Below are 27,537 nucleotides of genomic sequence, written 5' to 3'. Positions count from 1 at the left end.
AGTTTGGTCAATCTCCTTTGCCCATCTGAAGTGCATTCCCACCCCTCCTATGGTGTGGTGACCAGAAATGCACACAGCGCTCCAGCTGTGGCCTCAGCAACGTTTTACAGTTCACTCAAAATACTTCGCACCCATTCTGCTGTCTCCGAATTCTCCATCATTCGGCTCACTTTACACAGTATCACTTTGCAAAGCGGCTCGTCTGATTGACAGCTCCATCTGTCCCTCCCCGGGCTGCGGCCGCCCCTGTCACGTGATGCGAGGAGACGTCACGGAGCTAATTGCGACCTGACGTCTCGAAGCCATTGACGTCGTTCCCTCGGCAACCGGCTGCGAGGCCCACGGAGGAGGAGCGGCCTGGGCCCGGGGGTGGACGCGAGAGATTCCCCGGGCGGGAGGTGTTGTGGCGACCGGGGGCCCGTGTCCAAAGTGCTGGAGCGCGGTTCCAGCTCGTCCCGGTCCCGGGGCCGCACTGAAGGGAGTCAGGGTGAGAAGAGGCGGATGGAGCCTCGCCTTCATCAGCGCGGCGGAGAAGAGGAACCGAATTCAAAATGGGTCCGGCCGAGGCTGCCCCAGGATGGAAGTGTGGGCCCTGGTCCTGATCTCCGGCCTGAGGATGCAGGACCATGGGGTTTATTCCACGTCCTGGGACCAGGGGTCGTGGGCTGGGAAGGGGAAGTATTGACTCGACTGAACTGAAACGGTCGATGCAGAGAAACTGTTCCCTGCAGCAGGTAAATCTGAGAGCGGTCGACAGGCGCTCCCACTGAGAAATAAAGGTAGAACAGTTTGGAAACACTCGGCAGGTCGGTCAGCATCTCCGGGGAGAAAAGCAGAGTTTCGGTTTCTGGTCTCAGCTCTGTTTCTCTCACCACGGTCGCTGCCTGGGCTGCTGAGAATTCCCAGCAGGTGTTATGTTCATCTCGGACTTCCAGCATCTGCAGATTTTATTTTCTTCCCATCTAACAATTGGAAGCTGAGGTTAAGAACTGAACTGGGGTTGGTGTGTACTTGCTAGAGTTTCGAAGAATGAGAGGTAATCTCACGGCTTCTCTTGTGTTTGCAGACTGACTTGGAGGGATGAACAAGATGGCGATTGCATCAAATGTGCCATTCCCATGTGGATCTGGGACCTGGCTAGTGGAATCTTGTGGACATGAGTGCTCCTCCACCGTGGACATTGGGGTCTTCTCTTCTTGACTGCCGTCGAGTGAACAGTGAGTGTATGTTGGTACCTACTCCACCAGTCCCTGCCTCAGTTTTAACAATGCCATCCTCGTGTTCAAATCCCTTCTTTGCCCTCACCCTTTCTGTAACCTCCTTCACTGTTCTGGCGCTCTGAAATCTTTGCTCTCCTCCACCTATGGCAACGTCATGTCCCTTCCCTTTTCAGATTGGAGGACTCTGACTACAGGTGTGCTGCAGGAATCATTACTTGGTCCTTTCTTTTGTCTAAACAACTTAATTCCCTTGTTCCAGTCCCGACTTGAAACATTCCCTCCATAAATGCAGCATATACCTGTTGAGTTCTTCCAGCACACGGCATAAAGGTAGAAGAGTTGGTACGTAACTTCGGAGACAACACCAAAATTGATGAAGTTGTGGTCAGTGAAAATGGTTGTGAAAGTATACAGCAGGATACAGATCAGCTACAGAAATGGTGGATAAATGGCAGATGGTGTTTGATTGGAGCAAATGAAAGGGGTTGCACTTTGTTAGGTCTAATGTTAGGGGAAAGTATACAGTTAATGTCTGGATCCTCAAAAGCATTGACATGTAGAGGGGTTTTGGGGGACACTACAGCAACCTAAAAGTGAGATCACAAGTAGATAGTATGGTAAAGACGGCACATGATATACTTTGTGAGTCGGTGTATTGCGTAAAAGAGTCGGGAACCCATGTTGCAGCCTTGGAGTATTGTCTGGTCACCCCATTACAGGAATGTTGGTGAGAGTGCAGAAGAAGTTTACTAGAATGTTGCCTGGATTAGAAGACATTAGGTACAAGGCAAGGTTGCATAAAATTGGATTGTTTTCTCTGGAGTATCGGAGGCTGAGGTTGAAGTAGATAAAATTAGGAGGGGCATAGAAAGTGTGGATAGTCTGATCCTTGTCCCTGGCTGAAATTGTCATAAACTAGATGGCTTAGCTTTAAGGTTTGAGACACAAAGTTTAAACGATATGTGTGTGACCGCTGTTTTGCACAGGGTGGTATGGGTGCCTGGAATGTGCTGCGTGGGAGATGGTGCAGGCAGATAGAATAGTGGCATTTAAGAGTCTTTTGGATAGACACTTGGATATACACGGATATGAATCACACGCAGGCAGAGAGGATTAATTAAACTTGGCATGGAAACATAGAAAATAGGTGCTGGAGGAGGCCATTTGGCCCTTCGAGCCAGCACTGTCATTCATTTTGATCATGGCTGATCGTCCACAATCAATAACCCGTGCCTGCCTTCTCCCCATATCCCTTGACCACTAGCCCCTAGAGGTCTATCTAACTCTCTTAAATCCATCCAATGATTTGGCCTCCAATGCCCTCTGGCAGAGAATTCCACAAATTCACAACTCTGGGTGAAAAAGTTCCTTCTCACCTCAGTTTTAAATGGCCTCCCCTTTATTCTAAGACTGTGGCCCCTGGTTCTGGACTCGCCCAACATTGGGAACATTTTTCCTGCATCTAGCTTGTCCAGTCCTTTTATAATTTTATATATTTCTATAAGATCCCCTCTCATCCTTCTAAACTCCAGTGAATACAAGCCTAGACTTTTCAATCTTTCCTCATATGACAGTCCCGTAATCTCAGGGATCAATCTCGTGAACCTACGTTGTACTGCCTCAATTACAAGGATGTCCTTCCTCAAATTAGGAGACCAAAACTGCACACAATACTCCACATGTGGTCTTGCCATGTTTGTTTAGTTTAGAGATACAGCATGGCAATAGGCCCTTCGGCCTACCAAGTCTGCACTGGCCAGCGATCCCTGCACATTAACACTATCCTATACACACTAAGGACAATTTGCACAAACACTAAGCCAAGCCAATTAACCTTCATACCTGTGTACGTCTTTGGAGTGTGGGAGGAAACCAAAGATTTTGAATAAAATCCACACGGTCATGGGGAGAACGTAGAAACTGTACAGACAATGCCCATAGTTGGAATCATTTGGGCCTGTTCCTGCGCTGTTCTATGTTCTTCTCTTTTTAGATGCTGCAGGGATCAATGTTGGTTGCTGTTGTGTGTCATGCATATTACCATAAATAAGTCGCATAATTATCAAGTTTACAGCCCTCTCCACAGTTTATGGTAGAGTGGAGAGTGAAGAAGGGTATGTATGTTTACAACTGAAGACTGATCAACTGGGAAAGCGGGCATGGGAATGGCAATATAATTTAATTTGGACAAGTGTGTAGTGATGCATTTTGAAAGTTAAACCAGGTAGGAGTACACAATGATCACACACAATCTTATTCATCTTCACCTGGTTAGCTTCCACTGCTCCAAGGAAATCAAGCCCAGCCTGTCCAGTCTCTCCTTATAACGGAATGATTCCACCTCAGTGAACATCCTGGTGAATCTCCTCTCCAGTGTAATCTCGTTCTTCCTACAATACAGCACCAGAAAAGTCCACGCTGTGCCCTTACCAAAGTTTTAAAAGGTTCTAGTAAAACGTGTGTTCTGACGAAGACAAATATCCCACAGAACTTCTTCACCACTCATCCTAACTGTGCCGCCACGTTCAGGAGTATTTTGCAAGCCCATCAAGATCTCTTTATTCCACAATATCTGAGGAGGAGGATTTCCTGGAATGTACACAAGATGGTTGTTTAAGCCAACATGTTGAGGAACCGACTAGAGGGCAGGTCATCCTAGTCCGGGTATTGTATAATGAGGAAGGATTAGTTAGCGATCTTGTTGTGCAAAGCCCCTTGGGCAACAGTGATCATAATATGATGGAATTCTGCATTAGGATGGATAGTGAGACGGTTAATTCAGAGACTGGGGTCCTGAACTTGAATAAAGGGGACTTTGATGGTATGAGATGGGAATTGGCTTGGATAATCAGGCAAATTATACTTAAGGTTGACAGTGGAGATGCAATGGCAAAGATTTAAAGACCGCATGGATGAACTCCAAAAAATGTTCATGCCTGTCTGGCGAAAAAATAAAACGGGGAGGGCGGCTCAACAGTGGCTCACAAGGGAAATCAAGGGAAGTGTTAAATCCAAGGATGAGGCATATGAATTGGCCAGAGGAAGCAGCAAACTGGAGGACTGGGAGAAATTTAGAACACAATAGAGGAGGAGAAAGGGGTTAATTAAAAGGGGGGAAAAGAGCATGAAAGAAAAAAAACACTAGTCTTACTGTCTCCGACTACATTCTATCTTTCTCCCACCCCCTCACCTCCATCAGTCTGAAGAAGGGTTTCGACCCGAATCGTCACCCATTCCTTCTGTCCAGAGATGCTGCCTGACCCGCTGAGTTACTCCAGCATTTTGTGTCTACCTTCGATTTAAACCAGCATCTGCAGTTCTTTCCTACACAAGCTTGCGGGGAATATAAAAACTGACTGTAAAAGCTTCTTTTGATGTGTAAAAAGGAAAAGATTAGTGAAGACAAATGTCGGTCCCTTACAATCAGAGACAGGTGAATTTAAAATGGGAAACAAGGAAATGGCAGAACAGTTAAATGAGTACTTTATTTGTGTCTTCCTTGGTGAAGACAGAACCAATCTCCCAGAAATACTAGGGGACGGAGGATCTAGTGGGAGGGAGGTATTGAAGAGAATCCACATTAGTCAGGAAATGGTGTTAGGACTGTTGGGACTGGAGGCAGATAAATCCCCAGGGCCTGATGGTCTACATCCCAGAGTACTCAAGTAGGTGTCCCTAGAAATCGTGGATGCATTGGTGATCATTTTCCAATGTTCTTTCTACTCTCGATCAGTTCCTGTGGACCGGAGGGTAGCCAATGTAACTCCACTCTTTAAGAAAGGAGAGAGAGAGAAAACGAAATTATAGATCAGTTAGCCTTACATCGGTAGTGGGGAAGATGCTTGAGTTGATTATTAAAGATGTTATATCTGCGCATTTGGAAAGCAGTAACAGGATAGGTCAAAGTCAGCATGAATTTATGATGGGGAAATCATGCTTGACTAATCTGGATTTTTTTGAGGATGTAACAAGTAGAATGGATAATGGAGAGCCAGTGGGTGTGGTGTAACTGGACTTTCAAAAAGCCTTTGACAAGGTCCCACACAAGGGATCAGTGTGCAAATTTAGAGCACATCATATTGGGGTTAGGGTATTGACATGGATAGAGAACTGGTTGACCGACAGGAAGCAAAGATTAGTAATTAACGGGTCCTTTTCAGAATGGCAGGCAGTGGGGTGCTGCAAGGTTCGGTGCTGGGATCCCAGTTATTTACAATAAATATTAATGATTTAGACGAGGGAATTAAATGTGCCATCTCCAGGTTTGCGGATGACACAAAGCTGGGCGGCAGTGTGAGCTGCCAGGAGGATGCTATGAGGCTGCAGGGTGTCTTGGATAGGTTGGGTGAGTGGGCAGATGCAGTATAATGTGGATAAATGTGAGGTTATCCACTTTGGTGGTGCACAGGAAGGCAGATTATTATCGGAATGGTGTCAGATTCGGAAAAGGGGAGGTGCAACACGACCCGGGTGTGCTTGTACATCAAACACTGAAAGTAAACATGCAGGTACAACGGGCAGTGAAGAAAGCTGTTGGCCTTCATTGCGAGAGGATTTGGGTTAGGAGCAAGCAGGTTGTACAGGGCCCTGGTGAAACCAACCCTGGAGTATTGTGTGCAATTTATGTCTTATTTGAGGAAGGACATTAATGCTATTGAGGGTGTGCAGAGAAGGTTCACCAGATTAATTCCCAGAGGGAGGGACAGACATATGATGAAAGAATGGGTTCACTGGTCTTGTATTCACTGGAATTGAGAAGGATGAGATGGGATCTTGTAGATACATATAAAATTCTTAAGGGATTGGACAGGCTTGATGCAGAAAAATGCTCCCGATGTTGGGGAGTCCAGAACCAGGGGTCACAGTTTAAGAATAAGTCAAGTCAAGTCAAGTCAATTTTATTTGTATAGCACATTTAAAAACAACCCACGTTGACCAAAGTGCTGTACATTTGATTAGGTTCCAATAGAAAAAAAATGAAAACATACAGTAGCATGCAAACAGTTCACAGCGCCTCCTCAATGAGCCTCAAACGCTAGGGAGTAGAAATAGGTTTTGAGCCTGGACTTAAAGGAGTCGATGGAGGGGGCAGTTCTGATGGGGAGAGGGATGCTGTTCCACAGTCTAGGAGCTGCAACCGCAAAAGCGCGGTCACCCCTGAGCTTAAGCCTAGACCGCGGGATAGTGAATAGCCCCAAGTCGGCCGATCTGAGGGACCTGGAGTTAGAGAGGGGGGTTAGAAGATTTTTGATGTAGGGGGGGGGGGTGTCCATTTAGGGCTTTATACGTGAATAGGAGGAGCTTGAAGTTGATTCTGTACCGTACAGGGAGCCAGTGGAGAGAGGCCAGAATCGGGGTGATGTGGTCCCTTTTACGGGTACCCGTCAGGAGTCTCGCTGCGGCGTTTTGGACCAGTTGTGGGCGGGACAGGGAAGATTGGCTGATCCCAGTGTATAGGGAGTTGCAGTAGTCTAGGCGGGAGGAAATGAAAGCGTGAATGATTTTTTCTGTGTCGTCGAATTGGAGGAAAGGTTTGATTTTAGCTATGGTTCGAAGTTGGAAGAAGTGGCTTTTACCACAGCGTTGACTTGCTTATCAAATTTTAATGCAGAGTCAAATATCATGCCGAGGTTTTTGACGTGCGGTTTGACTAGGCAGGATAGGCTTCCAAGACTGCCTGTTATCAATTTGATGGAGTTGGGGGGGGGGGGGGGGGGGGGCGAATAGGATGACCTCAGACTTGCTCTCATTTAATTGGAGGAAGTTCTGTGCCATCCAACATTTTATGTCCTCAAGGCAGTGTGAGAGGCTGTTTAAATTTGACTGGTTGTTGGGTTTCAGGGGGAGGTAAAGCAGAGTGTCATCGGCATAGCAGTGGAAAGAAATGCCGTGCCTTTGAATGATTTGGCCAAGGGGGAGCATGTATAGAGAGAAGAGAATGGGGCCTAGGATGGAGCCTTGTGGAACTCCGCAGGAGAGGCTAGCTGGAGCAGAGGAATAACTGCCTATGTTGATGGCGAAACTCCTAACTTTGAGGTACGAAGCGAACCAGCTCAGGGCAGTGCCATCAATGCCAACCGCGTACCGGAGACGGTCAATAAGGATGGTGTGGTCCACTGTATCGAACGCTGCGCTGAGGTCGAGAAGGATCAGGATTGCACAGTCGCCGGTGTCGATGGCGAGAAGCAGGTCGTTGTGTACCTTCAACAAGGCAGACTCTGTGCTGTGGTGGGCTCTGAAACCTGACTGGAAACTTTCCAGGATGGTGTTTTGGTGCAGGTAGGGCACTAATTGGTTTAGGATTGCCTTTTCAAGGACTTTTGACAGGAATGGCAGTTTGGAAATGGGTCTGTAGTTGCTAGGCAAGGTGGGGTCTAGGTTAGGTTTTTTCAGTAGGGGCTGGAACACCGCGTGCTTGAAACTGGTTGGAACAGTGCCAGTGGCCAGAGAACTGTTGATAATAGAGAGGATGCTGGGACCAGCTATTGCAATGACATCCTTCAGAAGGGCAGTGGGGGCTGGATCAAGGGGGCAGGTTGCAGGTTTCATAGCGGAGACAAGCTTTGCAAGGGAGGATAGAGTGACGGGTTGGAAGCAGTCCAATTTAGATGAACAGACTAGTGAGACAGCTAGGTCACGGGTGGGAGGGGAAATGTTCATTCTAATATTCTCAACTTTGTTGGTGAAAAATTTAGCGAATTCTTCGCACTTAGCAGGGGACCCAACTAAGCTGGTACTGGGGGCGGGACATATGACAGAGGTAATTGTTCTAAATAGGACCTTGGAGTTATGAGAGTTTTTGGAAATATGGTCGGAGAAGTATTGTGCTCTAGCAGACTTTACTTCTTCCTGGTATTTGAGAAGATTGTTTCTCAGAATTTCGAAGGAAATTTGAAGCTTGTCACATTTCCACCTCCTTTCTGATTTTCTGCACTCCCTTCTTAGGGCTTTGGTGGAGTCATTGAGCCACGGCCGACCTTTGGGCTTAGGCTTTTTCATTTTAAGGGGAGCGATAGAATCCAGGATGGAAGAGCAAGTGATATTAAATAAAGAGGCGAGATCCTCAGTGCTGAGATGGGGGGGAGAGGCCTCAATAGTGCAGATGTTGGGGGCAGCTGTGAGAGCCTCGGAGAATTTACTGGCAGTCAATGAATTTATGTCGCGGGAGTAGCGAACAGGGAGATGAGATTTTGCGGGAGATAAAGGCAGAGATGCGTCAAAAATGATAGCGCTGTGGTCCGATAGACAGGGTTCAGTAGTTTCAATGTTGTTGATTGGGAATCCGGACGATAACACTAGGTCGAGAGTATGGCCTAACTTGTGAGTGGGTCCCGTGGTGTGAAGAGTCAGATTGAAGGACTCAACCAGGTGCATAAATTCACTCACAAGAGGCTTAGTGGGACAGCAAACATGAATATTAAAGTCACCAAGAATCATGATCCGGTCAAATTTGGGCAAAATGCTAGAAATCAGATCAGCAAATTGGGTGATGAAGTCCTTATGCATTTTTGGTGGGCGATACACAAGAACAATTAAGAGGGGATAGGCTAGGCCTACTTTAATTAATTGCACCTCGAAACTGGAGAAATGATCAGCGTTCAGGAGGCGGCAGTTGAAATGTTTCTTAAACACAGTGGCTAAGCCCCCACCGCGTCCGGAGAGCCTAGGCGAGGTGAAGAAGTGACAGTTATCAGGACAGAGTTCCACGAGTGGAGCAAGCTCACCAGGGTTAAGCCAGGATTCTGTGAGCTGTAAGAAGTCCAATCCACGGGTGATGAAGAAGTCGTTGAGGATGAAGGTCTTGTTCTGTAGGGATCTTACGTTGATCAGGGTCACTTTAGCAGGGACAGCAGGGACAGCAGGTGAGCTTCGGTCCGGTAGCGGATCCCACGCCAGCGGGCGGAGGTTCAGGGAGACCACGCCGCTGCGCTTCACAGATGGCCTTGCTGGGAGCCCACGGGCAGGAAGTCCAGGGACCGGGATGATCGGTCGAAGAGCGGCATACCTGAGCTCGAGGGAGCGCCGGTGGATGGAGCTGTAAGGTCGACCAGGTCCGACTTCGCAGCGCTGGGCGAGGTAGGCCGCTGTTGGATGAGCGCGGGCGAGGTTTTTTAAATTTTCGAATGTTCCCGCGCGTTTACCCCGCCTCCTAGCGCGGTGCGTGCGGTGGTGGATGTAAGGCTGGGCCCGCACATCTACCGGGAGTTGATCGAGGAGCGATCGCTGGAAGAAACTTTGTCCGGGACCTGGACTGAAGAAGTCGACGACGGAGGGTCGGATCAACAGGAGGGTTCGGCGGTCGTAAACCAAAGTGGCTCGAAGAACACTACGATCTCCAGGTGAGCGACGACAGGCAGCCAAACACAACGGCGCGGCCATCTTGGAAAATTGCAGAAAATAACCCTGTGTCTTCCCCTTTGCTCTATCTATTGTACGAGTTTGAACTGATTGTCTCATTGTATGGTATAGAAACATAGAAACTTAGAAAATAGGTGCAGGAGTAGGCCATTCGGCCCTTCGAGCCATTCGGCCATTCAATATGATCATGGCTGATCATCCAGCTCAGTAACCTGTACCTGCCTTCTCTCCATACCCCCTGATCCCTTTAGCCACAAGGGCCACAACTAACTCCCTCTTAAATATAGCCAATGAACTGGCCTCAACTACCTTCTGTGGCAGAGAATTCCACAGACTCACCACTCTGTGTGAAGAAATGTTTTCTCATCTCGATTTCTGATCCTTTTGGATGGCAAGCAAAACAAAGCTTCTCACTGTCCTTTGGTAAATGTGACAATTATAAACCTAAACCAAAAGCATCTCTCTCTGTGGAATTAATCCACTTTCAGTGTGTACTGTAAGTGGGTCAGGATCGAGTGACTGGGAATGTGGGGAATCCGTGTTCATAACAGATTTACAATGGAGATTTTTAGACTATTGCTTGAATAGTTTTCACTTTATTGGGTTTTTCAAATTTCAGGCCCTTTTGGGGAACAAGGGTTATTTTCTGCACATCCCTTGTTGCTGTCTGATCATTGGAGATTGATGCAGCTGTCTGATTGGGCTATTTCACACAAAGGGTGGTGAGTGTATGGATCGAGCTGCTGGAGGAGGTAGTTGAGCCAGATACTATTGCATTGTTTAAGAAATATTTAGACATGTACATGAATAGGACTGGTTTAGAGGAATATGGGCCAAACACAGGCAGGTGGGACTGTTTCCACACTGTACAACTCTGACTCTATTGTATGTGACCATTGACATTGAATGCTGTACCATCAATTGTAAGAGGCCGACTTTATTCCTCGAGATGCCACAAGAGCGAATGCGAGAAGATGTCCTCATTCTCTGTACGCCGAAGTTTGTGGAAATGACTGGACGAGGGAAAACCGGCAGCAAAGCCAAGGCCAAGCCTAAATCGCGCTCATCCCAGGCCGGACTGCAGTTCCCGGTGGGCCGTGTTCACAGGCTCCTGAGAAAGGGCAACTATGATGAGCGTGTTGGTGCTGGAGCCCCGGTCTATCTGGCTGCTGTGCTCGAGTATCTGACGGCTGAAATCCTCAAGCTGGCCGGCAACGCGGCCCGGGACAAAAAGAAAACCCGCATCATCCCCAGACACCTGCAGCTGGCCGTCCGCAACGACGAGGAGCTCAACAAGCTGCTGGGAGGTGTGACCATCGCTCAGGGCGGGGTGCTGCCCAAGAGCAAGTAAATCAGTGAACCATCAATCTAATGACCCAAAGGCTCTTTTCGGAGCCACCCACATTGTCTGTGGAAGGGCTGAGCACTGGCTTTGGAGGGTGCAGGGATTTCCATTCAGTGCAACCAGCTTGTGTATCTGCTGGAGATGAGTCGCCATTCACCCATCTTGCTCTAAATCCTGCAGAATAACCTTTGCTGCCTTGATTTCAACCATCATTTATTCGCACACCAAGAGGTCTGTTTCAGACCGGAAGCCTTCCCAATCCCGATTCCCCACATCATCAGACATTTTGCTAAAAATAAGGAGATTCTCTCTCCCTCGCCTTTGTACTTCCTGGATGAATGGTGGTGAAGTGTCTAATCTCATTGGTGAGAGGAACAGTCCAATCAGAGAGTGATGTCATTCTCCAATGAACAAGTGGCAATAATAGCAACACCAAAACATAGCCGTCAGTCCCCAAAATGAGCTGAAGTTTGAAAAGCTCGCCCATGTAGGACAGCACAGTAACAGGCCCTTCGCTCCACAATGTCTGTGACAAACATGACTCCAAGACCAATTTTTATCTGCCTGCACATAATCTATATCACTCCATCCCCTGCACTTCAACGTGACTGTCCAGAAGTCTCTCAATTGCCACTGTCCCATCTGCCTACTCCACCACCCCCAGCAGTGCATTCCCAGTACTCACTACACTCTGTGTAAATATTTTTTAAATAACTTGCCCTTCATACCATCATTAAACTCATCCCATCTCAACTAAAAGCTATGGCCTCTAGTTTTTCCTATTTTTTTCCTGTGAATAAAAGGGTCTTACTGTCTATTTCATCTTTACCTCTCACAATTTTATACACTATTATAACATCTTCCTTCAAACTCTGTCGTTCTGGAGAAAACAATCCAAGTTTGTCCAACTGCTCCCTGTAGCTAATACCCCGTAATGCAGGCATTATTGCAATAAACCTCCTCTGCACCCTTTCCAAACCAACCAAACTCTTCCTGTAATGGGGCAACCAGAACTGCACGCAATACTCCAAATGTGGCCGAAGCAAAGTCCTACAAAGCTGCACTATGACCCCTGACTCCTAATGCCCTGAATAATGAAGCCAAACATACCATATGCTTTCTTTACTGCTCTTTCTACGTGTTGCCATTTTCAGGGAGTTATGTACTGGGACCCTAATATCTTTATGTACATCAATGGTGTGAATGGTCATGCTATTAATTATACATTTCCCCTTGCATTCAAAAGAAGAACAGATTTTTTAACAATAATCTCTAAGACAGATACATTATAAATGTGTGAATGTGGTTTCCCCCCTTCACCCTTTACCTGATCCCAATACATTTACAATACAGACAGCGAATGAATTAATTCTCTGATACGAGATTCTGGGAATTAACCTCCCATTCATTTCAAATGATAACGATTCGGAACAAATGTGATTCACAGAACATAATGAAGGTTGAGTTTTTGTGCAAAGGGCATTAGGTTTTGGACAGGTCATGGTTCACACACTGGGGTCAAATCTGAGACTGAAATGTAAAAGTTGTTTCAGTGAAAGGACCGAGAACTTGTGATCTCGATAAGAAGTGAGATTCAGGGCACTTACAACACAGGGGACTGCAGTTAATACATCACATACACCACAGCAATTAAACCACATCAACAGCAGCAAAATGCAAATACTGTATTGTGTTCACATTAATCTGTTCGATGTTTAACATTTTTGGGTGAAATATTTGAAGACACAGACAAGCTGAGAGGGAATAAGATAACGTTTCCGTGCCAGTTCAGAGGATGGGAACATAGCAGTAACACCGGGACAGTGAGGAGAAAGAACCGCAAAATTTAAAAGACATTAACAGCTAGAAACCCATGTCGGAGCAAAACTCGCCAATTTTGCTGCAACTCCATGTTGAAATAGTGCTGCACCTCTTTCAGTGAGGCTTTAAGAGGCTCTTAAAAGAGCCGTTGTGATTGTGGTTTACTTTTTCAGCTTGTGTGGATCCTTACTTGGAGCTGGTGTATTTGGTCACTGCCTTTGTTCCCTTCCGACATGGCGTGCTTGGCCAGCTCCCCGCACAGCAGCAGGCATGTGCTGCAGGCCTTCATTGCGAAAGGATTTGAGTTTAGAAGCAAGGACATCCTACTGCAGTTGTACAGCGCCCTGGTGAGACCACACCTGGAGTATTGGTCTCCTAATTTGAGGAAGGACATTCTTGCCATTGAGGGAGTGCAGCGTTGGTTCACTAGGTTAATTCCTGGGATGGCGGGACTGACATAATGAAGAAAGAATATGTCAACTGGGCTTGTATTCACTGGAATTTAGGATGAGAAGGGATCTTATGGAAAAGTATAAAATTCTTTGGACAGGCTCGATGCAGAAAAAATGTTCCCCATCTTGGGGGAGTCCAGAATCAAGTGTCAGAGTTTAAGAATAAGGGGTGGGCCATTTAGGACTGAGATGAGGAAAAACATTTTCACACAAAGAGTGGAGAGTTAACACCCATCTGTAGAATTCTCTGCCACAGAAGGCAATGGAGGCCAATTCACTGGATGTTTTCAAGAGAGAGTTAGATTTTGCTCTTAGGGCTAACAGAATCAAGGGATATGGGGAAAAAGCAGAAATGGGGTATTGATTTCGGATGATCAGCCATGATCATATTGAATGGCCATGCTGGCTCGAAGGGCCGATGGGCTAGTCCTGCACCTATTTTCTATGTTTCTCTGTGCTGCATCAGCACCAACAACACAGAACACTGTCCCAGGATGTGATGATCAACCACTTAGTCAGAATCATCCAACACGGAAACAGGCCCTTCAGTCCAACTTGCCGCTGTTGACCATGATAGCTCATCTATACTCGTCCACCTGCCTGTGCTTCACCAGCTCCCTCTAAGCCTTTTCTATTGGTGTACCTGTCCAGATGTCTTGTTATAGTACTTGCCTCAACGACATCCTCTGGCAGCTTGCTCCATATACCCACCACCCTCTACATGAAAAAGATGCCCATCAGGTTTCTATTAAATCTCATCCCACGCACCTTAAACCATGTCCTCTGGTTCTTGATTCCCCTTCCCTGTGTAAAAAACTGCTTTCACGCAATCTATTCCGCTCATGATCTTATACACCTTTGTAAGATCAACCCTCAGCCTCCAGAATGAAGAATAAAGTTCTCGCTTACGCAGCCTCTCCCTATAAATCAGACTCTGTAGTCTTGGCAATATATTCGAGTATGTTCGAGTTTCACTGTACCTTAATTGGTATACATGACAATCAACAGACCTTTGATATTTGTGAAAATCTTCTCTGCACTCTTTCCAGCTTAATGATATCCTTCCCATAACAAGGTACCCAAAACTGAACACAATAATCCAAATGCAGCCTCACCAATGCCTTGTACAACTGTAACATAACATCCCAACTTTGTGCTCAATACCCTGACTGATGAGGGTCAATGAAGCAAAAGCCTTCTTGACCACCCTATCTAAGCCTCTCCCACGATGCGCTCAAAAATATCGTTCACGAACTAGTTCATGATACTACTTCTGAACCTTGGAGGAGATGCTGGTGTCGGGGTGAACCTGCTTCACACTTTGTAGATGTAGATGGCGTAGCTCTCCTGCCTCGATCTCTTGCGTTTCTTGCTGCCATTGGGAGCTGCTTTGAACATGGCTTTTTTGGTGCCCTTTTTGGGAGCTTTTGCGGCTCTGGAATTTCATTCGTTGGATTCAGAATCGCAAATAAGCAGAACACGAATTAAATAACCTGCCCGATCGCCCTGTGCTGAAGAGGAATGAGGAAGGCAAGCAATGTCATTAGCCAGTTTTGACTGATAAAATTAACATTTTAGTTTAAACCTTTGAATGGAGCTCTGAAGCGACAATCATAGTCCTCTCTGCCACCAATCACAGACTGCTACAAATGCCCAATAACGCTGACAGGGTAGGGAGGCAGAGTTGGGGGGGGGGGGGGGGGGGGGGGAGTCGCTGGTGAGAATCATCGCTGTGGGGAGGGAGTCACACAGAGGCCAGGCTGTGGAAGGACGACAGATTTCCCCTCCAGACCACCCCACCCCTCAGAGGGAATCAGTGATCCAGATGGGCTTTTACCACAGGCCAGTGCTCACCACACTGACACCTGCTTTTGATTCCAGACTCAGTCCTCATTAGTCCAGGCCCCTGCATTTCTTAGCCAGGAACTTAACTGCTCTGCTCCACTGACTCTGGGACTCTACACACTGCCGGATTGAAAGGCACTGTGTCAGTCCCACAATAGGACAGCATCACCACGCTTAAAATACCAGAGAGAGCTGGAACTCTGCAGCTGACAGAAATGGACAAGCTGGACCCCAGTCAGGTTCCTCGAGGTTCTCACTCAATCCCTGTCCACAACTCACGAGTGTTATGGATTTAATACGGGTTTTATCTGTTCTGGTCGAGGAGGCTCAGGTACAAAGACTAAAGGCTACCCTGGGGTCAGATGAAATCCCAAGAGAAGAGAGACTTGTTAAAGTTCGCTTCTTCTTAAAACAGACAACACACAATGGGTTAGGTAAACCAACACAAGCTTTACTGGTTGATCAGCCAGCGGGAGTGTCGGGATGTACATCAATCAATTACGCCACAAGTACTTGACTGTTCCGAGCCACCACTCCCCAGAACAAAGACTGGACCAGATGTTTTATGCTGTAAAGATCAAAAATACACATTCCTTAAAGCATTAGTCATGGTCCCAAAATGCTGTAGTTCGTCAGCACCTTTCCGGCAAGTCTGAGATTGTCTCTCTTACATAGCCAGGTACATGAAAGGAAGAACAGGAAGGACAGATTTCTAAAGGCATTAGTCCTGGTCCCAATATACAGCACCCCAAGCCCAGCAGTCTGGGTTTGTCTCTTCTTACCAGTTAGCACTTCCCCACTAGAGAAAGCCTGCTAAAGAAGAATTACGGAGCTACAAAAGATAGTCCTGTATCCCCTCATGTATTTAAAGCATTTAACGCTTTCAGACTAAGTGATAGAGATGCACAAACTCAACCACAGGACCAGACAGGGTCACAGAACAAAGGAATGAAATCTCTCACCATGACGAGGACATTAACCACAGTTAGTGTGTTAGTTTGTTCACACTCACTCACATATATAGTTCACACTCACTCACATATATACACACACGCATGCACAGTGGATTGCTGCGGCCTTGGCAGAGATTCTTACATCTTTACCAGCCACAAGTAATGACCCAGATGACTGGAGGACAGGAAATGTGGTCCCTTGAGCAGTGAGTTCTACATCAGTGGAAGGGAAATTACTGGTCAAAGTTCAAAGGGACAGGATTTATTTACACAGGCAAAGTTGACCATTAGGATAATCAGTAGGGCTTTCTTCATTGAAATGTTGCACCACTGATTTGATCAAATAGTTTGAAGAGGTAACTAAGTGTACTGAGTGCAGTGGGGTACATGTTATTTACACAGTCTTCAGTCAGGCCTTTGATGAGATCAGGCATTGTTGGCTGATCTAAAAGCTTAGCATAATCAAACGTTGTTTGTGTGATTTTATCAACAGTAAATCATGTTTGACAAACAGGTAAAAACCTAAGATGATTGAGGGGGAACATAGAGATATGATGTACAGTACTTAGATTTACAGATGGCATGTGACAAGGTGCCACATGAAAGGCTGATGCACAAGCCAAGAGCTCCCGTTGTTCGGGGAAGTGTGTCAGCACGGATTGAAGACTGGTTGCCACATAGAAGACAGAGATGGAATGAACAAGTCTTTTTCAGGCTGAAACAATGTAACTAATAGACAGAGCCATGGATCAGTCCTGGGCTTTCAATTATTTACTCTCCTACCTCAGCATCAATGATCTATTATGGACTGTTCTTTTAGTTGCACTACAGACTTCATTGCCAGTTTATGTGACAATTCCACATGTGAGAAACAGGATGATTAAACCACCAGGGACAGGACGATTGAACTACCACTCTACCAGGGACAGGACTATTAAACCGTCAGAGACAGGATGATTGAACTACCACCGAGTTCGTTGGGGCACTGATAATGTGGTACAGGGACAGAGACAGGCTGGACAAAGGGCCGTAAATTTAGGAGAGTGTCTGAGCAGCAGGGAAGGGTTGAAATGGGTCATGAAGGTAACTAAGGGTCATGTGCATAACTACTGCGCTTGCTCAATGAGGTAAATGAATATAGCAAATACGCCCCTGATCGGGGAACTGCTAATTACCATGCACATACAATGTATGATCTGGGGGGGGGGGGTACCCGGGGCGGTACAGAAGATTGTGCACCTCAGCGCTCTGATTGGAAGGAGCCCGAAGGGGAGGGGGATTCAGCAAAGGGGAGGGAGATTCAACGAAGTTGTACTGTATAAAGATAAGGCACTGTCTTTGTCTCGGTGTGTCTCAGTTTGGAGAGGCACCCGGCTCTGCAGACCCGTGAATAAACTTGTCTTGTTTCCACGACTTTGTCTCTGGCATCGTGATTGTGAGCACTCACATTTACATCTCACAAGCTTGGGGGCTCGTCCGGGATCGCCACTTCAGCCGCTTGGCGGAGGCACGGAAGGAAGAGAAGGTGCACCCTGCTGATTTCAGCAGTCTCTGATCTCCATGCTTGCCATCAGCGGTTTGAGCGAGTGATATCCGGACAAGAGACTCGTGGAAACAAGAGGGAATCCGGAGTAAGGAAGGGATCAATCGAGCAATTTCTGTGCACAGGACCCGGGTAAGAAAAGTGACTATTAAGTATTACTCGGGCGATTGGGTTCTGTCGGATGGGAGAGGTCGGACAGGGATAACAGATCAGAGGGGAATTCCGATCGGGAGGATGGGCAGTGGAAACGGAAAGCCCAAAACGGAGGGGAAGGGCGGTAAGCCCAACCCCCGCATTCCGCCTGATAGTCCGTTGGGGCGAATGCTGAGCTATTGGGGGCAGGGAAAACCCAGGGATTGGAGAAGACAAAAATGATTAAGTTCTGTTATTTTGATTGGCCAAAAGAACCAATAAAAGGGAGTTCAGTCTGGTGGCCACGACTGGGCTCCGATGAAGATTGGGTACGGCAGGCACTAAATGTGTTTGTTAATTCAAGAGCTTCCCCTAATCTGGAGGAAAGTTGTTATGCAGGCTGTTGGGTTCCCCAGGTACGTTTACTAAAATCCAGTTTGTGGAACAAGAGGTGAAGTACCTGGGCCACCTAATTAGTGGGGGAAAGCGAAGAATAAATCTTGAAAGAATCGCAGGAATCACAGGCTTGCCGATGCCTCGGAATAAATATTAAAGGAATATAGTAGAACTATAGAAGATAGAAATAGCGAAATAGGTAGCATAGTGACTATAGAGACGGAACGGAGTGAGACCAAGGACTGCATTTAAACTGACTGACCAAGTGCACTAACATAAGACGAATAAAATGAATAAAATAACTGCAGTTGAACTACAGGAAGTTCCCCGTATCCAAAGAGGATATTAAAAAACACTGAGAAATGGGAAAAAAAAGGACGAAAGAATTGGTTACGAAATGGCCCACGGAATGATATAAATATGATATAAATTTTGATATAAATTTTGATATATTTATATTTTGATATAAATATGTGTGATGAAATGGGAGTGTTAATTAAGAACTATAAGCCTAAGGATAAATCAGAAACCCGAGTAACGAAAAAGGAAAAAGAACTAGGCGTACTTAAATTATTTAGAATAGAAGGAGAAAGGCTGAGGAAAGCATACCAGGAAAAGAATACCACCCCAAACAAGGGTGAAAAACCTATAAAACAGCATGAAAGTCAGGAGCTTCAGGAGAAAAAAATCAACTCTATACCCCTAGCCTAAGGGACCCTGGGTATTCCCCTCCCTATTCCGACCAGGACGGAATAAAGCAGTGCCCTTTGGTGAAAGGGAATAGTGGAGATAGAGGGAGAAGTCACAACTTGGAACATGAGCAAGATATAAAGGAATATAGACAGAGAAGGGGGCATCGAGAAAAGGAAAGGATGAAGCAAGAAGCACGGGAACTGGAAGCAGACATCAAAAGGCTGCAGGACCTCAGGGACCTCAGGGACAGAAAGATTTATGGGACCTGTCAGGCAGCAAATGAGGAGTATGAGGGAGACAGCAACGCAGAAACACAGGCAAGTAATCAGCAGGCATCAGAGAGAGGGCAAAACTGTGAGAATGAAGCAGAATTAGAAAGTGATGGGGAAAGAATAAGGGAGTGTAGAAGGGAAATAGAGGCATCCATAAAGCGCTTAGAGATAGAGATAAGGGAGATGGAAAAAGATATGGAAAGAAAAAGAAAGGAAAGCCAGGGGTACGCCCAGAGAAGAATGAGGTGGGAAAGTATACAGATAGAACCACAACAGGAGATGGTGAACGAGAGACAGGAGCTGAGGGGGAGAATGATGCCATTACTTTTGAAAAAGGCAGGACAAACCCAGTATATTCCTTGGGCGACCCGAGACCTAGAAGGGCTGAGAAACGCCTTGCCCAACATGGGATAGCCTTCGGGGTATTGACTCAAAGGAGGGGGGGAAACCGGCAGTCCGTGGCATTTTTATCAAAAATATTGGGCCCAGTGTCACGAGGATAGCCTGTCTGTATACAGGCAGTGGCAGCCACAGTAGAGGAGAGCAGGAAATTGACCTTCGGGGGGTTTTGGTGGTCTCCATCCCACATACGGTGAGAACAATATTGGCACAGAAGTCTCAGAGGTGGTTGACAGACTCAAGGATATTAAAATATGAAGCTATCCTGATGGAAAAGGATGATTTGACCCTGATTACGGACAAAAACTTAAACCCATCTCAGTTTTTGTACCCGCCCGAAGAAAAAGAAAAAGAGACAGGGAAGCCAGAACATGATTGTAGCGAAATAATAGAATTAGAGACCAAGAGTAGGCAAGACCTGGAGGAACAGCCTCTGGCCAAGGGAGGTCGATGGTTCATAGATAGGTCATCTCGGTGCATAGATGGGAAAAGACACAGTGGATACGCTATAATTGATGGGAATATGTTAAGTTAAGGGCGGCACGGTAGCGCAGCGGTAGAGTTGCTGCTTTACAGCGAATGCAGCGCCGGAGACTCAGGTTCGATCCTGACTACGGGTACTGCACTGTAAGGAGTTTGTACGTTCTCCCCGTGACCTGCGTGGGTTTTCTCCGAGATCTTCGGTTTCCTCCCACACTCCAAAGACGTAGAGGTATGTAGGTTAATTGGCTGGGTAAATGTAAAAAAAAAAAAAAAAGGTAAAGATTGTCCCTAGTGGGTGTAGGATAGTGTTAATGTACGGGGATCACTGGGCGGCACGGACTTGGAGGGCCGAAAAGGCCTGTTTCCGGCTGTATATATATGATATATGATATGATGATATGATATAGAGGCTGGGCGATTACCTGGGAGCTGGTCAGCCCAGTCTTGTGAGCTCTATGCCCTGATGCGGGCATTGGAGTTATTTGAAGGCCAAGAAGGCACTATATATACTGATTCGAAATATGCCTTCGGGGTGGTGCATACCTTTGGAAAGATTTGGAAGGAAAGGGGAATGATAACAGCGAGAGGAAAGGAGTTAGCACATGAACAGTTGATTAAAAAAACCTTGGAATCATTAGCAAAGCCAGAGCAAACAGCAGTAGTACATGTGGCGGGACACCAGAAGGGAAATGCTCTAGAGGCCCGGGGAAACAGAGCCGCGGACGAAATGGCAAAACGGGCGGCTTTACAGGAGACAGTAAAGATGATGTCTCTGATACCTCTCAGGGAAGGGATCGAGAAGATACCCGTGTTTTCCGAATTCGAGATAGATAGGATGAATGAGTTGGGAGCGAGAATAGCAAAAGATGGACAATGGTGGTGGACGCCGGATGGGAAGCAACTGCTAAATAAGGAGGTGATCAGAGAATTATTGGGAAGATTACATTCCCAGTCACACTGGGGGGCTCAGGCATTATGTGATACTCTTTTACGTACGTATGCTTGTAGGGGGATATATACTCTGGCTAAACAAGCCGTCTCAAGCTGTGTAATCTGTCAGAAGATAAATAAGAAAGTGAGGAGGTCAACAGTTAGCCATCAGACCATTCCAGAGAGTAAAGGTAGATTTTACTGAACTCCCCAGGATACAGAAATGGAAATAACTCCTAGTGGTGGTGGATCACTTTACCCGTTGGGTGGAAGCATTTCCCACAGTAAATGCCACTTCTCAGGTGGTAGCAAAAATTCTATTGGAACAAATAATCCCGCGTTATGGAATCATCGAATCTCTCGATTCAGATCGAGGAACCCATTTCGCTTCAAAAGCCCATTTGCTCATTTGTGATGCCCTAGGGATAAAATGGAAGTTGCATACTCCCTGGCACCCGCAAAGTTCGGGAATGGTGGAGAGGATGAATGGCACCCTAAAGACACAAATTACCAAACTAATGGAGGAGACTAGACTACCTTGGACTAAGTGCTTGCCGATAGCCTTGCTTAGAATTCGAACTGCCCCACGAAAGGATATAGCAGTATCCCCCTACAAAATGTTGTTTGGGTTACCTTATTTGGGAAAGATAGAAGGAATACCCACCCTAGAGGGTAGTGATGTTTTCTTAAGGAACTATGTACTGGCAGTATCTCGTTCTATTACAGAATTAAAAACCAAGGGGCTGCTGGCACAGAGTCCCCCTCTCGACTTTCCAATCCATTCTGTGAAGGCGGGAGACTGGGTTCTTGTGAAATCGTGGAAGGAGGAAAAGTTGCAACCCCGTTGGACTGGTCCATATTTGCTATTGTTGACCACGGAGACGGCAGTGCGGACAGAAGAGAAAGGGTGGACACACGCAGCGCGAATAAAGGGACCAGTGGAACCTCCGGCTGAGGAGGACTGGACAGTAAGGCAAGGGAGGAAACCACTGACTCTGATCTTTGAGAAAGAGCGATTGAACTAGAAGATTACAATGCAGTGCGTGGCACTGGTGCTCATGATGGTCGCCACTGTAAGTAAATGCATGGACAGCTGTGATAAATGTTACCACCCCATCAGGTATGGCGGACAAACCAGAAGGTCTTTTACCTATTATTCCTATGCGCATGACTCATGTTATACCCATAGGACCAGAACCAGCTGTAAGGAGGTGGGGGTAGAATACTACCTAGTGCAGAATTTGGGATACTCAGGAGCGAGGATAGGTAGCATCTGCCCCAGAGGAAAGGGATGGCTTTGCTTATGGAAAGCCGGGTAATGGGGGACGGGGTCCCAGTTGGGGAAGGAACATCTAGACAGGCAAAAGGAAATCCTAATAAACTGGCTACGAGCAAAAGGGATAACCCGACCAGCCCCAACTAAGAGACCTCAAGTACATGTATCCTTGTACGAAGAGATACAGAAGCAGATAGAAATTCCTGAATTGGGAGGGAATCTCTTTGTGGACCTGGCTACCAGGATTGCTCAGACGCTGAATGTCAAGGACTGCTGGGTTTGTGGAGGACCTCTTATGAGTTCTCGATGGCCTTGGAGGGGATCAACTGTCGAAGTGGGGGACCTATTTGGGTGGAACATCACGAAAGGGAGAGATCGAGGGCCCCAGGAATGGCTATTGACTGACGCTCCAATAGGGACGGAATGTATAACTCGACCAAGGACTCAGGGGAGAGAAGAAGTCGGCATCAGTCCTTGTCAACGTATCTTAACCTTGTGGATGAACCAGACACGGACCTGGTGGCTTGAGGAACCTAAATGGTATCTGGCCAAAGAAGACTGGGGGAATTGTACAAACATCGCCCCAGTCAGAGATAGGACAGGCAACGAAAAGCCGAGTCTGGAACTGCACAGGGAACAACCCATATCAGGGATTACCAGTTTTACGGGACCTCTGGGAGAGTGACACGGTCAGTGGACCTGCTTCAGAGGGATTACTCTGGATCTGTGGACATAAGGCCTACTCAGTACTTCCGGGAAAATGGAGTGGAACGTGTTTTATTGGGTTAGTGCAGCCGGGATTCTTTTTGTTGCCAGCCGGGGGAGGACGAATGCTGGGCACTCCAGTGTTTGATGACCTACAAAGGGAAAAAAGAGAGTTGGAGATAGGAACCTGGGAGGATGATGAGTGGCCTCCGGCCCGAATCGGCACGGTAGCGCAGCGGTAGAGTTGCTGCTTTACAGCGAATGCAGCGCCGGAGACTCAGGTTCGATCCTGACTACGGGTGCTGCACTGTAAGGAGTTTGTACGTTCTCCCCGTGACCTGCGTGGGTTTTCTCCGAGATCTTCGGTTTCCTCCCACACTCCAAAGACGTACAGGTATGTAGGTTAATTGGCTGGGTAAATGTAAAAAAAAAAAAAAAAGGTAAAGATTGTCCCTAGTGGGTGTAGGATAGTGTTAATGTACGGGGATCGCTGGGCGGCACGGACTTGGAGGGCCGAAAAGGCCTGTTTCTGGCTGTATATATATGATATGATATGATATGATTATGGGCCAGCCACCTGGGCTCAGGATGGTTCCTGGGGATATCGTACCCCGGTGTACATGCTAAACCGGATAATACGCTTACAGGCTGTATTGGAGGTGATCACTAATCGGACGGCTGCCGCACTAGAGATGTTGGCAAAGCAGCAAATGCAGATGAGAACAGCAATATACCAAAATCGATTGGCCCTGGACTACCTCCTAGCCGAAGAAGGAGGGGTATGTGGGAAATTCAACCTCTCTAATTGTTGCCTGAATATTGACAATAACGGACAGGCAGTAATGGACATATCCGAAGGAATCCGGAAATTGGCGCATGTTCCGGTACAAAAGTGAAACTCAATTATGGGCATTGGATGGTGGGATTCCCTCCTGGGAGGATCATGGTGGAGAACGGTGGCACAGGTGATCTTATGTGCACTGGCTGGGCTGATCTTTATCCCCTGTTGTGTACCTTGTCTTAGGGAGCTCATAACTAGGAGCATAAGTCAGATGCAGGCTGTAGCAATGCCAATGGGGACAAGAGGGGAGGTGCAGAGAATCATGATAATGCGGCCAGGGGAGGTTCTGGATTCCCAGAGTAAGGAAATTAGGAGAATGCTACATCAGTTGGAGACAAAGGAGTTTGAAAATGGGGTTTAATCAGGGAATGCGTAGCAAAAGAAAAAGGATGGATTGTGAGAAACAGGATGAGTAAACCACCAGGGACAAGACGATTGAACTACCACTCAACCAGGGACAGGACTATTAAACCGTCAGGGACAGGATGATTGAACTACCACTCTACCAGGGACAGGACTATTAAACCGTCAGGGACAGGATGATTGAACTACCACCGAGTTCGTTGGGGCACTGATAATGTGGTACAGGGACAGAGACAGGCTGGACAAAGGCCCGTAAATTTAGGAGAGTGTCTAAGCAGCAGGGAAGGGTTGAAATGGGTCACGAAGGTAACTAAGGGTCATGTGGATAACTACTGCGCTTGCTCAATGAGGTAAATGAATATTGCAAATACGCCCCTGATCGGGGAACTGCCAATTACCATGCACATACAATGTATGATCTGGGGGGGGGGGGGGGGTACCCGGGGCGGTACAGAAGATTGTGCACCTCAGCGCTCTGATTGAAAGGAGCCCGAAGGGGAGGGGGATTCAGCAAAGGGGAGGGAGATTCAACGAAGTTGTACTGTATAAAGATAAGGCACTGTCTTTGTCTCGGTTTGGAGAGGCACCCGGCTCTGCAGACCCGTGAATAAACTTGTCTTGTTTCCACGACTTTGTCTCTGGCATCGTGATTGTGAGCACTCACATTTACATCTCACACACACTTGACTCTTCTCTTGAGGAGGCAGTGTGTATGGATCCAAGTTTGATGATGACACAAAAACGGGTGAGAGGGCATGTTGTGATGAGGATATTTGGACTTTGCAACAGGATACAGAGAGGTTGGGCGAGTGGGAGTAATCTTGAGAAAATGTAGCCTAATGTGGGAAAGTGCGAGGTCATACACATCAGTAAGAGAAATCAAATGACAGACTGATATAAAAGGAGATAAATTGTAGCTGAGTGAAGCATAAAGGGATCGAGGTTTTCTTGTACACAAATCACAAAAGATCAGCAGGGCAGGTGCCACAAGAGGTGAGGGAGGGAAATGGCATGTTGGCATTTACTGCAAGAGGGTTGGCGTTTAGAAAGAGGAAAGTGTTGTTACAGTTGTACAAGGAGTTGGTGAGGCCACACCTGGAGTACTGGGTACAGTTCTGGTCCTGTCGTGGTTACCGGTGTTCGAAATGAAGCAGATGACACGGAGAATTCTTCAAGAAGTTAAAAGCCTTTATTTGCAAACAATGGCAGGAACCATCTGACTGCCCACTTAGTACATCTTTTTAGAATAGTTTAGACAGATTCTTTGGATCGGAGAGGCCCTTTAACCGCCTAGACGCTTCTGTGTCACCAGCGGCCCCCCGTTTCAACAGGTTATAAGTCCAAATGAAGCGGAAAACCGCCTACCTTTTAGCGGGTGGCCACCCTTGTCCTGTTGTTCCGGGGAGCCCCCGTGCGGCTAGGAAGCGCCCTTGGCTGGTCGTCCTTTATCGAACGGGCCTCTTTCCGATCCTGCCGACTACGCCAATTTTGTCGTGGTTACCGGTGTTCGAAATGAAGCAGATGACACGGAGAATTCTTCAAGAAGTTAAAAGCCTTTATTTGCAAACAACGGCTGGAACAATCAGGATGTCAACCATCTGACTGCCCACTTAGTACACCGGGCAACCTATTTTTATAGGATTATTCTAAACCTTATCTCCTTTGCATTACCTCATACCCACACTCCTTTCTTCAGTCCTTCATTTCTTTGTAGTACCTGTTTGTCCCGCCACCATTAAATCCCATTTAGTAATATATCCTTATCTCAATGCTCACATCCCTTCATATTTCGCCTCCCTTATTTCCTGCTAGTCCATCCCTCACATCCATCCATCACCCCAAGGCCTATGTTTTTCCTTATCTCTTCTCTTGCCACCATTAAATCCCATTCATTGATGAATGTCTGCATCTCTTCGGATTCTGCTACCCTTATCATCTAGGCTAAAGCAAGGGTACAAGCTAAAGCAAAGGAGTGTTATGTTACAGAGACGTGTCAAGGGTACGGAATGTCTAGAGCACCTTAATTAGTCACAGAGAGGCGCCTAATGCCTAAGTAGTTACAAACCTTAAACAACAATGTGTAAAATAATACCGTAACAATGTCTAATGTATAAAATAATATCATGCATAAAATAATATCGCATTATCTCCCATATTCCCCCCTTTGAGACCTACACGGTCTCACAGAAAAAGAAAACCAAAAAACGCACATGTTGTTAACTCAAATCATAAATCCACTCTCAACCATTAGCCCCCCAACTTAGGATTTTATAAAGAATGTGCAGTTTGTCAGTGTTCTTCTTCCAATCATGCTAACATCCTGGGTCACTCAGCCAAAAACCTACCTCCATATGTCTAGAGTAGGAAAAAAGACCCAGCTTCCCTTAGAACTACGTTCTTAGTAATCGTCCAGAGTAAATTGTTCAACAGTATAGTATTCTATCGGAGGGATCTGTTTCTCTTGGAGGTGAAATTTGCCCGTATCCTGGAGCTGATTCGCAGTAGCTTTCACTAGGAGATTTAATACATGGAAAAACACAACACAATACAATAGCAATTATAAGCAGGGTGATTCCGATAGTCACCCCGACTTTAACCAACCATGCTCCCCATCCGCCTAGAATGTTTTCTAGCCAGCCAAAGAGTTGGTGTCCGTAACCTGCATTCTGTTTAACCTCTTTCCTCAGATTTCTCAATTTCTCCATTGCTTTAGTGAAAAGCCCATCCGGACTGGTGTTATTGGGTATAAACGTACAACAGTGTTCCCCAAAAAGGAGACAGACCCCCCCCTTTCTCAGCCAGTAACCAATCCAGGGCCTGCCTGTTTTGCCATGCCATTTTGCTAGTGGCATCAAGCAGTTCCCCTAAGGCTGATAGTGCATCCTCAGTATAATTAATAAACCTTTGCTGATTGTAATAAATGTAGTTGATCCATTCTGTGTTTTTTGCAGGTGTGATCCAAAAAAATATTGATTCGAACCCAGCAGTAATCTCATTCCTAGCTTTGAATTCATTGGGGATTCCTCTTGGTTGCCCTATCGCATCCAGGTAGACGCCCTTGGGCATTTGGTCAAACGCTCTCTTCTGCCGAGTGTTCTCAAATACCTCTTGTGATGCCTCCTGTGGGCTGATCACGAGGACCGATTGGACTAACATTACCCTTGCACATAGCCCAGTCCAGTTACGTGGAAGTACATTCTTGGGGCCACCTCCGCACATCCAAAATCTATCTGCTATGGCTATATCTGCTCTCAAAATAGCGTCACATCTTGGCAGTAGGGCAACACCAGTGTGCATGGACACCCCTATAGGAAGCTGACTCGGATTTGCCTGGTTGCATATCCAGATCTTTTTACCATTGCCTGGGAATCTCCCTACCGGACGTCTGCCATTTAATGCAGAATGACACTCAAATTGTTCCGTTTCATTTACCTTAACCCCTTGCGGTGGCATGGGGTAGGGTATTCTGACCTGTGTAAAATTCCATACGTCACAGTACTCTGAGGGCAT

The 27,537-nt window shown here is 46.6% G+C and overlaps 1 protein-coding gene and 1 long non-coding RNA gene across 2 annotated transcripts; both read left to right on the top strand.

Moving 5' to 3' along the window:
• The first annotated feature begins 348 nt into the window (after positions 1-348).
• Positions 349-24,431, top strand: LOC144609207 (uncharacterized). The gene is made up of 3 exons (XR_013549303.1): positions 349-734; positions 1,067-1,217; positions 21,569-24,431. It is a non-coding gene; the product is annotated as an uncharacterized LOC144609207 (long non-coding RNA).
• LOC144609192 (histone H2A-like) lies at positions 8,706-13,530 on the top strand. The gene has a single exon (XM_078427612.1). It carries the CDS (start codon positions 10,528-10,530, stop codon positions 10,927-10,929), a length of 402 nt encoding a protein of 133 aa, XP_078283738.1. The 5' UTR covers positions 8,706-10,527; the 3' UTR covers positions 10,930-13,530.
• Positions 24,432-27,537: the final 3,106 nt, after the last annotated feature.

Source organism: Rhinoraja longicauda, chromosome 34 (genome assembly GCF_053455715.1).
Source record: "Rhinoraja longicauda isolate Sanriku21f chromosome 34, sRhiLon1.1, whole genome shotgun sequence".
NCBI lineage: Eukaryota > Metazoa > Chordata > Chondrichthyes > Rajiformes > Arhynchobatidae > Rhinoraja > Rhinoraja longicauda.
This window is presented reverse-complemented; position numbering and strand designations above follow the sequence as displayed.